The 14,390-nt window shown below is 38.9% G+C and overlaps 1 protein-coding gene across 1 annotated transcript in view; it reads left to right on the forward strand.

Annotated features, from left to right (window-relative positions):
• The window catches only part of CNTNAP4 (contactin associated protein family member 4), a 251,334-nt gene that overhangs the window by 221,747 nt on the left and 15,197 nt on the right, over window positions 1-14,390 (forward strand). The window contains exons 18-21 of the mRNA XM_049622706.1: window positions 7,094-7,333; window positions 9,731-9,955; window positions 11,343-11,476; window positions 12,215-12,302. Of these exons, the coding sequence (XP_049478663.1) occupies window positions 7,094-7,333; window positions 9,731-9,955; window positions 11,343-11,476; window positions 12,215-12,302 (687 nt within the window). The remainder of the gene's footprint in view (window positions 1-7,093; window positions 7,334-9,730; window positions 9,956-11,342; window positions 11,477-12,214; window positions 12,303-14,390) is intronic.

Raw genomic sequence — 14,390 nt, forward strand, 5'->3', positions numbered from 1 at the left:
AAGTAAAATGTGGATATCTGGATATGTGTTAATTTTGATTCCAGTTATATTCTCCATCTCACTGTGCTACCACAGCCTGGTCAATGTTGATATGTCCACAATGTGGACATTACTTTTTTTTCTTTTTTGGGTGGTGTCTCAGAAGTGACTAGTAGGATGGGATGTCATGGAAAACATCTAAGGTGTTTTCTCCATTACTGGCTTCAAACCTCCCTGATGGTCTAGTGGGTAGGATTCGGCACTCTCTCCATTGCTGGCTTCACTCTCTCCTCTAAAGACCACAATCATGAAGTGTGTCCACATCTCAGAGTGTAACTCTGAGGCCAGACTAATGCTTCACCTTCTGAACAAAATCAGTGAAAATAAGCAGAAAGCAAGATAAAAACGTGATTCCGCTGGGCAACAATGATCTAGGACATTGAAATGGAAATAAAGGAAATGGTCATTTCAGAGATGGAACTACTGTTAGTCTACACCAAAGAATGATAGAACGGAAGGTTTTTAACAATACCTGCAGTTCCAAACGTTAGAACAAGTATCTTCATCTAAACCAAACTATAGGATTCCGTGCAAAGTGAAGGAGTAATGAAATAATGAACACAAAGCCTTGTATGAGGCAGTGGAAACATTTAACGTGAATGTAATGTGATTAGAAACAGTGAACACCAATGCAGTGACAGTCTCCGCTCCTTCCCCAAATATCCCAACTGTCAGATGGCTTCTCATAATAAAAATGGCAATTCACCCTTTAGTTCGAGCCTTCTAGTTCTTTCTCCATTCTTGTTCTTATTTATGGCACTGAGTCTCTACTGACCTTTTCACATTCTTTCACTTTGTCCTTTGTGCGTGTATGTGATTTATGATGTGTCTGAGTTAAAAAGTCCTACTCAGACATTCTATTTATTACCTTAAAAAATAAGTTTAGTGGCATGATGTTAATTGGTATATTAAACATATGTCCTTGACCTTGTTACAGTGAAGTCTCAATGTCGAGAGTCATTGCTGTTATCATTCACCCGCAAACATTCCCCAACCACGGAAATGATGGAGAGAAAAGAATCAATCATTTTTTTAAGCTGAAATGTGACAGTGGTCATTTTCTATTTTGGTTTGTAAACTCAGCATTTTTCTTAGAAGCTTCTTAAATTAGCCTTGAATTGATTTTCATTCAACTAGCTCTGCAATTTTTGTTTGCAGTCTAAATTCTTTTACTGACAGGTTTTTTTAAATGGGGCAAACTCCATCTCAATACTTTGTGACTAGGACCTGAAGGAGAAGTAAGAACTCCTGACATGGATGCATAAGTCATTTGAATTGCATCAAATCCACAAATATTTATTGGGCTTCTAGAGCAAACAGTTTCTAAATGCCACACGTGAGGGTTAATGTTGAACTCTGAGCCTGTCGAAGGTCTGAAGTTTGGTGATCACTGTTAGTTGCACATTAGTATCGCTCAGGGATATTTTGGGAAACTGACATGACCGGTACAAAGGTAGATTTATTTACTGTGGATGGGCATTTGTGCGCTTGCAAAGTTGGATATCACAAATATATCCTTGTACTGGTCTTTTGGTGAACATATGCTTGTATTTCTGTTGGGTCTCTACCTAACAGTGGAATTACTGGGTCATAAGATGCGCATATGTTAAGCCTTAAAAGACACTGCCAGATAGCTATTGACCATTTGGATATCCTCCTTTGTGACGTGGCTGTTCAGATCTGTTGCCCATTTTCTACAGGGTTGTCTTCTTCTTTTTTTTTTTAAAGGTTTATAAGAATTTTGGATTTATTTCAGGTAACGTTATTACAGATTTCTTCTCTCTTTCTGTGGATTGTATTTTCATATACTTTTTTTTAGTTTTTTTAAAAAATCTTTTAATGTTCATTTATTTTTTGAGAAAGAGAGCATGAGCAGGGGAGGGGCAGAGAGGGAGACACAGAATCCAAAATCAGGCTCCAGGCTCTGAGCTGGCAGCACAGAGCCCACCGTGGGGCTTGAACCTACGAACTGTGAGATCATGACCTGAGCTGAAGTTGAACACTTAACCGACTGAGCCACCCAGGCGCCCTTGTATTTTCATATACTTAATGGTGTCTTTTGATGAACAGAGTCATTAATCATAATATATTCTAGATTTTTTCTTTTTACTTCTGGTTTACTTTTGATAGGCTAAAATAGTTATGGGAAGAGAATGGCAATAGTTTTATGTCTGAGTAATTTTTCTTTCAGCCTGGTTTTCTTTTGTAGTAAGTATGTTCCCACATTACCCAAGTGCAATGCAATGAAAGTCACATTTCTCTTTAATGTAATCATATCACTTCTATTGTGTTCTCTCTTCCTTGAGATGTCTTTTTCATGATCAGCTTCAGAAGCACTCAGTTTACTTTTGCCTGTTTAGCAAACAGATCTTGGTGACTGTTGACTGAAATCTGAATTCAGATGGGATCTCTTCAGAGCAGAGAATATGACTAATACCACGAACAGTTCATTTCTTTAAAATGGGTCAGACCAGAGAGGTGCTATGGCATTGGCATATAAGAAATCTAAATAGACCCACATTTTTCTGCTGTCACTACCATGAGAGCATGTGCTCACCGTTGACGTTGGGTCAGAGAATAGCACCTGCATTTTCTGCACTATGATACTGTTGCTTCACAGCTTCCTATTTCTACCATAATAGTTCTTTGAACCTAAGGAAGAGCTAGTTCTTCCTCCTCCTCCCAGTTCTCCTAGGGTTTTCCTCAATGAGGAACATTCCATGGCAAAGTTATTGCTGGGGTCCAGTCTCACGGGTCTGTACGTTAATGCATCATTTCTACGATGCTAAGCCTTCCCCCAGGATGGCTGAATAGACCAGGACTAAAGATCCAATACATAATCTGTAGAAGACCATGTTTTTCCTTTAATCCCCTCACTTGGTCCTGGGCCCTGCATGCATGTGCAACAACCTTCCTGTTCCAACCTGATCAGTGGTTAGAGCCTTAGCGGCCTTTCTCTGTCACAGTGCCATGGTCAGGGAGAGCCCCTGTACTCTGCCAGACAAGTTTCTATAACTTTAAATTTTGAAGAGGTTATTCATTTCTTTTTTTTCTAAGGCCCCTGGGCAAATATGCCGTTGTTCCCAATTAATCCTCAATAGTATTCAAGCACAGCACATAAATAATTTGCCATTAAAAAATTAAAGGTCTTCCTGCTCCAAAAAAAAAAAAAAAAAAAATTGGCATAGGAAAGAGCCGGCTCGTATTTCGTGACAATAGCATCTGTCACTTAGACTCACTTCCTGAGAGTAATGAACATGATAAAAGGGTTGGACTCCATCTCTGTTCATCACCTAGCACACCTATTAGGTGCAGATCCCAGTATTGTTATGTAAGTGAACAGATTCAGGTTTTTATTCCTTCACATAGGAAGGTTAGGCATTCGTTTCACAAGATGCCTAGTGTTTGTGAAGTTCCAGAATTCATTATATCTGATATAGCATGGCAGGTAAATTGATAGGAAATTAATTGGAAGACAGTTCCAAACATAATAGCTCAGTGGAAACATCCAGAATCAATTAATCAAACTGCAGCTCATTTTAATTGGACCTACTCTAACCCTGGACAGTTGTTGGAATCTTTAATTAAGCTTTCAAGCCCAATACTATTTACATTGGCCATGTTCTCCAGAATAGTTAATCTTAAAATAAGAAGTTATTAACTTGAAACCTAATGGTAAAGTAAAAATCCTCCACACTTGTAAGACATATATGTTTATGTTTAATTAGACTTTTTTTTTTTTTTTGATAATTAAAAAATGTAGTTTCAAACTATTTGGTTAGGTAAACATGAACTCTTTGCAAGTTCACAATTCAGATGTCCTGTTTACAGGGCTGGGTGTTGATTTTCTTCTCACTATTATAAATATATGTATCTCATACATGTATTTGAAGGGGGCTGTTTCCTATTAATGTCCCGGGACCATCCTCTGACCTTCTTGTCCACCAGGTACCTATTTCTATCATAAACCTCATGTGGTAATCATGTGCTTCCCTGTCTGAATCTATTACTAGATCACGTGCTCTTTGAGGGCAAGGTCAGTTACATATAATTCTGAACCTCCAAAGCCAGACTTGATGCCCAGCACAGAGCTACTAAGTAGAGCTTGTAGAACCGAAATGCCGTCCAAACCAAAAATGATCTAAGAAGTAGAAGACAATGAAAATGATCTTTTTTGACCATAGTTTGGTGTTAAAAGAAAGGGACTCCCATACAATAAAAGGCCAACGGTAGATTCTTGCCCTTTTCTGCCTCTAAGTGAATGTGTGTGTTTTAATATTTCCTCAGCTATGCCCCTGGGTTTGTCCCTGGAATTCTCTATGCTCCTTGGTCCTCATCGCCTGGAACAAAACAAAATAGATAAGAATAAATAAGCTGGGACAGATGAAAAGGAATTGTATTCAGTTGTTGGCCTCCCAAGTTATTTAGTTTTTATGGTGTCACTGGCAGAAGGAGATCAACTCCTAAATCAGGGAAATGATGTTACAGAGTGACAAATGCTTAACAGACCACGATTTAATGTGACTGTATACTATAAACTACACACACACACACACACACACACACACACACACACACACATATATATCATGATTTAAAGTACTCTAACGTAAAGTAAATATACCAGGAATCCACCTGTAATCCAGACTTCCCAGCACCTGACCCTCCTCCAAAGAGTTCCTGGGCCAAAGATAAAAGCAAGGCTGAAGACTTCCTTACCCAGGAAAGAAAACTCCAGCAAAGATGCTAAGAGCATTTGGTCCAAGACTTAACTCTGAGCTCTCGACGTTCTGTTGAGATGAGTTAGTGTGAGAATAGGGAGGTCTGAAGCGCAGGTGAACGGCAGCTTTAATGTGGAAGGAAAAGAAGAGGAGTCCTAAGATTAAGGGGAGGAGAGAGGCTTCAAGAATGGAAGGAGACAGTAGATGTAGGAGGAAGGGAACAAGAAGACTGGCCGTTGTTCTGAGACTCTGGGACGAGGTGAACTCCTTTCCCCTGCCGTGCCCACGGAAACTGGAATCGGAATATGTCTGGCTGCGTACCACACTGCATTTTGATTTATAAATAGCAAGTATGACCCACACCCTGAAGACTTGTATTTGCTTCATAGAAGAGGCACAAACAATGTTAAGTGAAACAACTTCGATACACCAATTTAAGTACAGTTGTTTGCATGGAGACCCTTATGTCTATGAATCTGAATCCTAAATACCATCAGTGTCATGAGCCCCAAATTCTTAGGATTCCTTTCAGTTTCCCCTTCATGGTATTTCATTATCCAAAAATATAGAATTAATGTATTCAGAAATATTCCTTGGGTTTTATCCTCATTCTCAGTTTCGGGGACTCAAGCCACCTCATGGGGCCAGTGATGTTCCTCTCTCCAGCCTTTGAAGCACCCAGCCCCCACTCCTATGGCCTAATCCAGTTTAACGAGCCATTGCATTAACTGATTATTCATATCTAATTATTAAGAATCAGTTATTATTTTCAATTGCTGATCAATTAGGTATGATTATAAATAATTATTGCACAGCTATTTTGCGTCAGGCACCGTCCTGTGTGCTGGGGTGCAGTGTGATTGAAGCGGCCTTCCCCAAAGTGTATCCAATGGTGGGACTCTGATAATATACAAAAGTAAAGTGGTGAAATGTAACACCTGGTACACGGTGACAAAAGGCCGATTCATTTAGGGTCTTTCCAACTTTTGGTTCTGAAAGTTAAAACAGCAACAACAACTTTAATTTCTGAAGATAAGGAGATGTTAAGTAATGAAGGCTAGATCAGGAGCTAGCTAAGTGTGGTGGTAGAGGAGGGAGGAAACATGTTCTAGAAAGAGACAGTGTGTACGGAGTGGGTGTAACATTCTGGTGGTGAGACAGCCTCCTCCATTCACTGACAAAGCTCCTTTGTAGAGGACCCGTGACCATCTAATAATGCCTCTGGGTAGAATCATCCAGACTATTTAGATTAGAGTACTGTTTTCCCACTTCGAGTTCGGAGCATTAATTTTGGGGGTTCCTGGGCACACAGGTGGGTGAAGATCCTCCTAGAGCTTGCATTCTTACTAGGATAGTGCCCAGAAAATGTGGTGGTCAGGTGACCACCGGAATATGATGCACCTGGGAGGCTTGTTGATTGTTTCGATTCACAGCCCTATTTCCAGCCCACAGAATCAGCATTTCTTAGAGCGAGGCTGTATTTTTAAGAAGACTTCCATGTGACATTTACATTCCTTAAAGTTGGAGAGCCACTGGCATAGAATGTCAGGGTCTGATTCCGCTCAGACATCTTCAACCTCTTCAGGGTGACTTGATAAGTGCATATATGGTCATGTATTATCCAATAAATGCTACACCACCGTCTCTCCATTGACCCCTTTCCCCAGTTTGTTGAGAATCTTTCCAAGCTTAAAATGACCCACCCTGGACCAGTATTTAGAAAAAAATTCACTGGGACATATGCCAGACAGAAGCAGATAATCTCAGTTACCATGTTTTTGATGGAAGAATAACCAAAAGACCCCATCGGTCCACAGTCAAGTTAGAAGAACTCAAGGTGTCTTTCATAATTCTCAGTAAATTAAAACCAGACCAGCATCAGGATCAAGTTTCAATATGAAGAACGAGCCGCACTCACCCACAAATATATGCTGATTTAAAATTGCCAAAAACAAAGTTAGCTTCCACATACGAGTATCAATCCATCTCCTTGTTACTTTGCATGAAAGATATAGCCTCATTTTGTTCTCTGAAAGAGAGCAACTAAAAAAGAGAACCTCTCCGACTTATATTTTAATAAATCATTTTTAGAAAACCAACGTGTAACAAATTCAACCTTGGGAAAAAATGGAATTAATGTTTTATCTTCTTAAATCCTTTCGATATCCTGTCACAAATTTGCTTCCCAAATTATATTGGCTCATCCAACGCTTGCCCTTCCCTGTAAGGCCACAGCTTTTGCCCTTCCCTGCGAAGCCTCAGTTTTGCTGGGTCTTTCAATCCTGGAGCAAACGCCTAGGAACATGTTTCCATTTGCAGTATTTCCCTTCTAGGTGGAACAGCCACCAGACAGAGGGGCTTTCTGGGCTGCATTCGGTCTCTGCAGTTGAACGGGATGTCCCTGGACCTGGAAGAGAGGGCTAAGGTGACCCCTGGCGTGGAGCCGGGCTGTAGAGGCCACTGCAGCAGCTACGGGAAGTTGTGTCTCAATGGAGGGAAATGCAGAGAAAAGCTCAGCGGGTTCTCTTGTGACTGCACCTTCTCTGCATATACGGGGCCTTTCTGCTCCAAGGGTAAGCATGGCGTGGGGCGTCTTCACAGGAAAACTCATCCGATATGAAGAAAACATCCTGTAGTCATTTTCTGGGTAGCTATTCGAAACCCAAATATTTCCATTTCTGATTTTTTTTTTTTTGCCAGTTAACTGTTTCATGCTAATCCTATTTCATTTCTTAGATATTGGCCTCAATTCTTAAAAAAAGAAAAACCATGATAAATCCTCTAAAGTTGCCTCTTGATGTCTTTAAAAAAATTTTTTTTAATGTTTATTTATTTTTGAGAGAGAGAGAGAGAGAGAGAGAGAGAGAGAGAGAGAGAGAGAGAAAGAGCAGGGGATGGTCCGAGAGAGAGGGAGACACACAATCCAAAGCAGGCTCCAGGCTGAGCTGTCAGCACAGAGCTGGACGCAGGGCTCGAACTCACAGACTGTGAGATCATGACCTGAGCCGAAGTCGGGCGCTTAACCAACCGCCTGAGCACCCAGGCGCCCCTCCTCTCATTGTCTTCAAGTGTTAGCTCCTCAATCTGCTTTTATTTATCCCGTGTTGATGTGCTTAAGTAAATATGCTAAAAACCTGTTCCACCAGGCAGTTCTCTATTTTAAAATCTTTAAAGGCATTATTGTTATTTTTGATGAAGATAGTCAATAATGCAAGGAAATTTAGGAAGTATTGTTTTTCGGTTTTTTGCTAAACATATTTTTTTCCAAGAATAAAAATAACTTTGGGGTGCCTAGGTGGCTCAGTCGGTTAAATGACCGAGTCTTGATTTCCACCCAGGTCACGATCTCATGGTTTGTGAGTTCGAGCCCCACATTGGGCTCTGTGCTGGCACGGAGACTGGTTGGGATCCTCTCTCTCCCTCTCTCTCCCCCACTCCTCTCTCTCTCTGTATCTCAAAGATAAATAAACAAACATTGAAAAAGAATAAAAATTACTTTTCCATTAAATATGGATGTGTAACAAAATAAAGATTACTCTGGCATTTTGCTCTATGATGTGGCCAATGTCTGTGAAGTGGAATATTTTTCAGTCTGGTTCACAGACCTATGTCATGGAAGAAAGAAAGGACTGAGTATAGTATTAAGTGTTGTAGATGGACTTCTCTGAATACACAAACATTTGTTATGCTTTCATAGTTGCTCACAGAAAACTGCCATCCAGCTTAATTCAGTTGCTTTATTTGCGTGTGTCTGGGCTACTTGAAGGCTAACAAAAATCGCCTCCAAATTGAAGCAGCCCCTGCTTTGCACAGAAAGCATTTGGGATTATTTCATGAAAAGTGGGTTAAAATTCCTCCACTTTTGACCAGAACTAAGTTACTATTTAAAATGCGCCTGTGATAAACAACTCACACCCTGCTGCTATCATTCTAGAAGGTTTTTCACATTTAGAGGTAGAGTGGAGACCACTTCTTCCCAAGAACTTGTCTTCCTTTTCTGAATCAAAATGATTTCTAGTTAAGCTCGCTAAGTGCAGTCAGGAATCCTACTCTGCATATCATATTGACTATAAAAAGGTTCATTATAATAACATAATAAAACAAGCAAACAAAATAGTCCTCCAGTGCCAAGGAACGGAGACGTTGCTATGTTACCCCGTAAGCATCATCTGCTACTCACATCCCACAACTGGTCTTTTATAGTAATGGAGAGAAGCAGGATTCAAGGATCCAGTGCTGGTTATTCCTCCAGATCCTCATTTTCATGCAAACATATATACATATGTACATAAATGTGTGTGTATATAAGTGTATATATAGACATGTATATGTGTGTGTGTGTGTATGTGCACGTGCATGTGTGTGTGAATTTGGGATATTAATCTCATATAAGTAAAGTACTATGATTTTGTAAAACTGAAAGAGGCTGGAGAGTTCCTTATGTTGATCACTGCTGCAAAGATGCCCACTGCCCTCTCCTATTAACGCAGGACTTGGCTTCTTCTCGTAGGGCACAATAAATAGGGGAAAGTGTTTAGGCAAAAAGGAACATTTCTGCCTGTTGATCCTGGAAGGTAAGAGGACCCCTTAAACTTCCTTCCTTCCTATTATAGGAAGACTAGTGTATTCTAGTTACAAAATAATAGATGGGACCAAAAATTTAAATAAGAAAATGGACGGTAAGGGAGACGAAAGTCAAGAAGCCTGGTTTATGTCTGATGTCAGAGAGGAGAACGCTATGCTTGTAATCAGAAGGTTAACTAGTAAATTAATTACATATAATTCTAGCATAAAGCCATTTCAAGGACCATCATAAGAGCTCTGTTAATTTTCTGTGTTATTTAATTCTGGTTTGGGGCGATTTGTTATATCTATATAATTTGATATTTTTAATTAAAAATATATCAATATAGCTGAAATAAGATCCTTGTATTTAATTTTTTTAACATAAAATGTGTGTGTCATTTCAGAGATCTCTGCGTATTTTGGATCTGGCTCATCTGTGATTTACAATTTTCAAGAAAATTATTCCTTAAGTAAAAATTCCAGCTCCCACGCTGCTTCGTTTCATGGCGACATGAAGCTGAGCAGAGAAATGATCAAATTTAGCTTCCGAACAGCGCGAGCACCAAGCTTACTGCTTTATGTGAGCTCCTTTTATAAAGAATACCTTTCAGTTATCATTGCCAAAAATGGTGAGTGCTTTTTAGAGGAGAGAGAGAGAGAGAGGGAGAAAATTAAATTAGAACATTAGATTAGTAATAATATGGATCGTTCTGCTGTTCTTTCCTCTCAAACTGCAAACAGGAAGAAAAGCGTGCCTATACTGTCCTATAAATTTAATCTAAAAGGATTATTTATAAAATTATTAAGATAGTTTTGTTACAATTTTGATAATTTCGCATTTTCAATGTTAACTTGTTATTTATATAAAATACTTCCTGTATTTTATTATTGTTGGAAACTCTTTACTATCCCATATAATATCAGTATCAATTTTGTGGTTCATTTTGAAATGAGATGCCTATTTGCATATAATAAATATTTCCATCAATTAAAAGTAGAGACATTTGGGGGGAATGTTAACAACCTAGCATTATGTATAAGAAAATGTCCACAAAGTAATCTGTCGGTTCTAATCATCAGCAACAAAATTGTCATGGGAAATGCTGGTACATTACTGCAGGGCAGTGGCTTCTGGGTTAGGATGTGTGTATGCTACAGAAACTTTGTCGCAGAAAACCACTTACGGATATTTTCCTCCTCCCTGTATCCAGATTAAAGATAGGAATCCTGTAGATAAATTGTCTGAGTGAGGAAAATAAATTTATAAACCTGAATATATCATTGCAACTAAAATAAATATGGCCCAAGGGCACTGAACACTAAATATACTTTAATGAGTATATTTACCACCACTGTGTACCTTTTGAACTTGAAGCATATCTCTACATTAAGATATTTTCTTTGTTAAATTGGAGATACCCTGTGAAATAAAGTAATTGGCATCTTTGCAGGCAGCTAAGTGAGTAGCATTAAGTCTCACTTTAAGTTTGGCTCAAAACTGTTCATTTCATCCTAATTTCATTCCAAAATCCATGGCTGTGACCACTTGGAAATATTTCTCATCTTTAGTAAAACTCCATTTGCTTATAAAAATTCCATTAACCAATTGCGTCATTGGAGTGGTAGATATATTTTTTAAAAGATTATAGAAACAACATTATTGTAATATTCCACAGTAGTTTTGCATTTCATAATATAATAAGGTGTATTTTTTTTTTTAAGGTAGAAGCTAGTTCAGAGATTTGCTTATGTTTAACTGCATATTTGACTTCTAGGGGAAAAATTCAAGATTTGCAGGAAAGGCTGCCTATTAGTAACATGCATGGTCCTGATCTCAAAAATAGTGCAGTTTGACATAGGAGCTGACTTCTGGGAATTATGAGGACAGGAGGCATCCAAATAAGCCGTGAATTTTCCACCAGAAATTACTAACTAAAAAGAGTACTCCTGAGTTTTTATAAGTAGCTCTTTAACTACAATTTTAACTGAAACTGTAACTTCTCTCCCCTACTTTAGGAAGTTTGCAGATCAGGTACAAGCTAAACAGATATCAAGAACCTGATGTCGTTAACTTTGATTTCAAAAACATGGCGGATGGACAGCTTCACCATGTAGAGATCAACAGAGAAGAAGGAGTGCTCTTTGTAGAGGTAATACAGGAAATTCAACAGAAGCAGTGGTTATAGTTAGGATTCCCCAGCATGAAGGACCGCCGGCAGAATCGTGATCATGAATAGACTGAAGGCATTCTTTCAGTGCTGCTCTCACACAGACCATGGACAGACCCTCAAATGTGGTCTCGTTTTTGAAAGGATCAAGGTTCTGTCCAAGATATTATTGCTTTGGATACTGAAAAATGCTACACTTTCCTCATTTGTTTTACATTGCTCAGGAGGGAAAGCCGACTAGCTTATCATATGTACCACTAGTGGGGCCATCGCAGCTCTAATGAAACCAGTGGAATTACTGTACCAGCTGTGGAAGCAAAGCACGAACGTTTTGGCCCTCTACACAGAGGAAGACTTCTTAGCTGAATGACTCAGGTTAAAGGGCCAAGCTAAGTAAAAGTATTAAGGTGAAAATAACTCGTCTATATATTTTTTAGCTTTACCAATTTTGGATTTCTCATACAATGGAGAAAATTAAAGGGATATAAGGGGCCAGAAGGTGGGGTGCACTGTTAGGATAGAAAGGAAAATTTAGAAAATATCATTCACCTTTGTGAATGGCTCTTTAAAATTTGTTGTTCTCAGTCTTTGGGGCCACACTAAACTGCCTATTTTTTATCTTTTTTTTTTTTTTTTTTTTGTCTTCCTTTGCCCTCTGTCCTCTCCTCAACAAAATGGCATCCGTGCGGATGCTTGCATTCTCACGTAACAATTCTGTAGATTGATGACAACGCAAGGAGACAAGTCCATCTGTCATCGGGTACAGAACTCAGCGCCATCAAGTCTCTTGTACTGGGCCGGATTTCAGGTAAGGAAAGGAACAGCCTTTCCCTAATTGCGATGCATAAAGATCAGAAGAGTCATACTGGAAACACGCGGGCACACACATAGGCCACACACCAATTTATCATCCCGAAAAAAATCTTGTTTCGTTTTAATTATAAAGTCGGTGATAACGGAGGCGGAATCTCTGCCTTCTCAGGTCTACTTTGTGTGACCCTGTGCAGGGACGTCTTGCTGAGCAAGCCCTGCCCTCTGATAGTAATGCCACTGTGCTCTCACGTAATGAAACGTGATACAGTTCTCACACTTCAAAAATAGAAGGAAAGGTAGAAATAACAGCCTTTGTATCAATCAGCTGCCAAATATACAAGCTGTCTTCCAATGATCAAACCAGGACTAGGCCTAAAAGAGAAGGTAGGGGAGAGCAATGGCTTTTGTTCTAATTAGTAAATGTGCTTTAGGTTCTGGCTTGGGGCCTGTTTGCCTTGTTGAGATGTGGTGGTGGCCAGCCGCTCTTGCCGAAACCCATTGTCTGTGCCTTGTGATTATTAGTTATATCCAACAGTTACTTCTGACTCTTCGCACTGAAGTAGAAACGTACTCTTGCCATTTTAACGTCAAAATATATATACATTTTCTTAAACTTGCCCACGGGGACTACGCAGAAAGAGGGGCGGTAAATTTTGAAAGCGTTTTCTTTCTAGTTGCAAGTAAATTATAAAGAGGAGTGGTATTTCATCTTATTTGGGAGGATGAGGGGACTTCTTGTAGCTTGGTTTTTATTTCTTGTTGGATATTTGACAGTAACCTGCAATATTTTGTCCCTTGAGAATGTTTGATTAAACCCATGGGTGAATGATCAAAATATTGGCCCTTGAGCGGGTTAAGAGTTAAATTTATAAATATTTATAGGCCCTCTAGGACCGTGATTAGCCCCCAAAATAGTGTGCTCTCATCCTCCAAACAGGGGAAATGTGAATTGCATTGTTCTCCCTCAGTATGCTAGAGTGGACGTAAAAAATACGTGCAAAGTGCTACTTAGATATTTGGAAGCTTAACTGAAAAATTCCAAGTGAGTTTCATCATGTAAATTATGTAAATTCAACTGTAGTAATAAAAAGAATCAAAGATATATAACAAATCTTGATCTCAGGAGTTCCTCATCTAGCAGGGTCTGAGACGAGGCATTACATAAAAATGTAAAACACAAGATAGAAAATTGTAATAGTTATGCCTAATGTTAATACAATCATAGTTTTAAGGAAATAAAATCTTCAAATTTAATGCCAGCATTGCTGATGAAAATACTTTTTGTGAGTAGAAATATGTTAAATATATTATAAAACAATTGGGAAACTTATCTGCATTCTATTAGGAGGATTGTATTAATGACACAGTAGAATAATAACATTCGTTATATAAATATTTGTTTCCCTTTTTGTAAATGAGTAGGGAGATTAGTAGGGAATTAAAGATGTTAATGTTTTTACTCCAGAATAGCATATCATTAAAACGCATCTCACTCATACTGAAAAATAAGATTAAAGTCCAAATTGAGCAGTGAACTTTATAGTCTGAATCAACTCATTCTCCTAAAAGTATAGGTAAGAATTTATTTGCCATGTGCCTAAGGTGTGGATCTTGACCAAGGACTAATGGTCTGTTTGATCATTAATTCAAAGGAATTAATGTAATTCAAAGGAAAGTAATAATTTGTGGTCAAATTTGGTGTGGTATATGAATTTACAATAAAATATATGTAGTATATTATTATATTTTAATGTAGTATATTAATTTATAGTAAAATAGACACTAAAATGGAACTATTAATTTTCCAGAGAGTTGCTCAATCTTGAAATTCCTTATTATGTTAGTCCGGGTCCTCCAACAAGCAGTTGCCAAGACAAAATTAACCATGTGACGATTTTATTCAGGGGACACTTGTAAAGTAGGAGGTGGGGAGGGAGCCGGCCAAGAGCGGCAGAGCCATCAGATGGCCACGCACGCACCTCTGCCTCCAATGGAGGAGAGAGGGAAGGAAACTCGGAAGTATCCTGGAAGTCTGTGCAATCTAAGAAGGGTTGAGCAGTCTTTGGGGAGCCCTTGGGTCAGC

The sequence above is a fragment of the Panthera uncia genome (assembly GCF_023721935.1).
Source record: "Panthera uncia isolate 11264 chromosome E2 unlocalized genomic scaffold, Puncia_PCG_1.0 HiC_scaffold_20, whole genome shotgun sequence".
In the NCBI taxonomy this organism is placed as follows: Eukaryota; Metazoa; Chordata; class Mammalia; order Carnivora; family Felidae; genus Panthera; species Panthera uncia.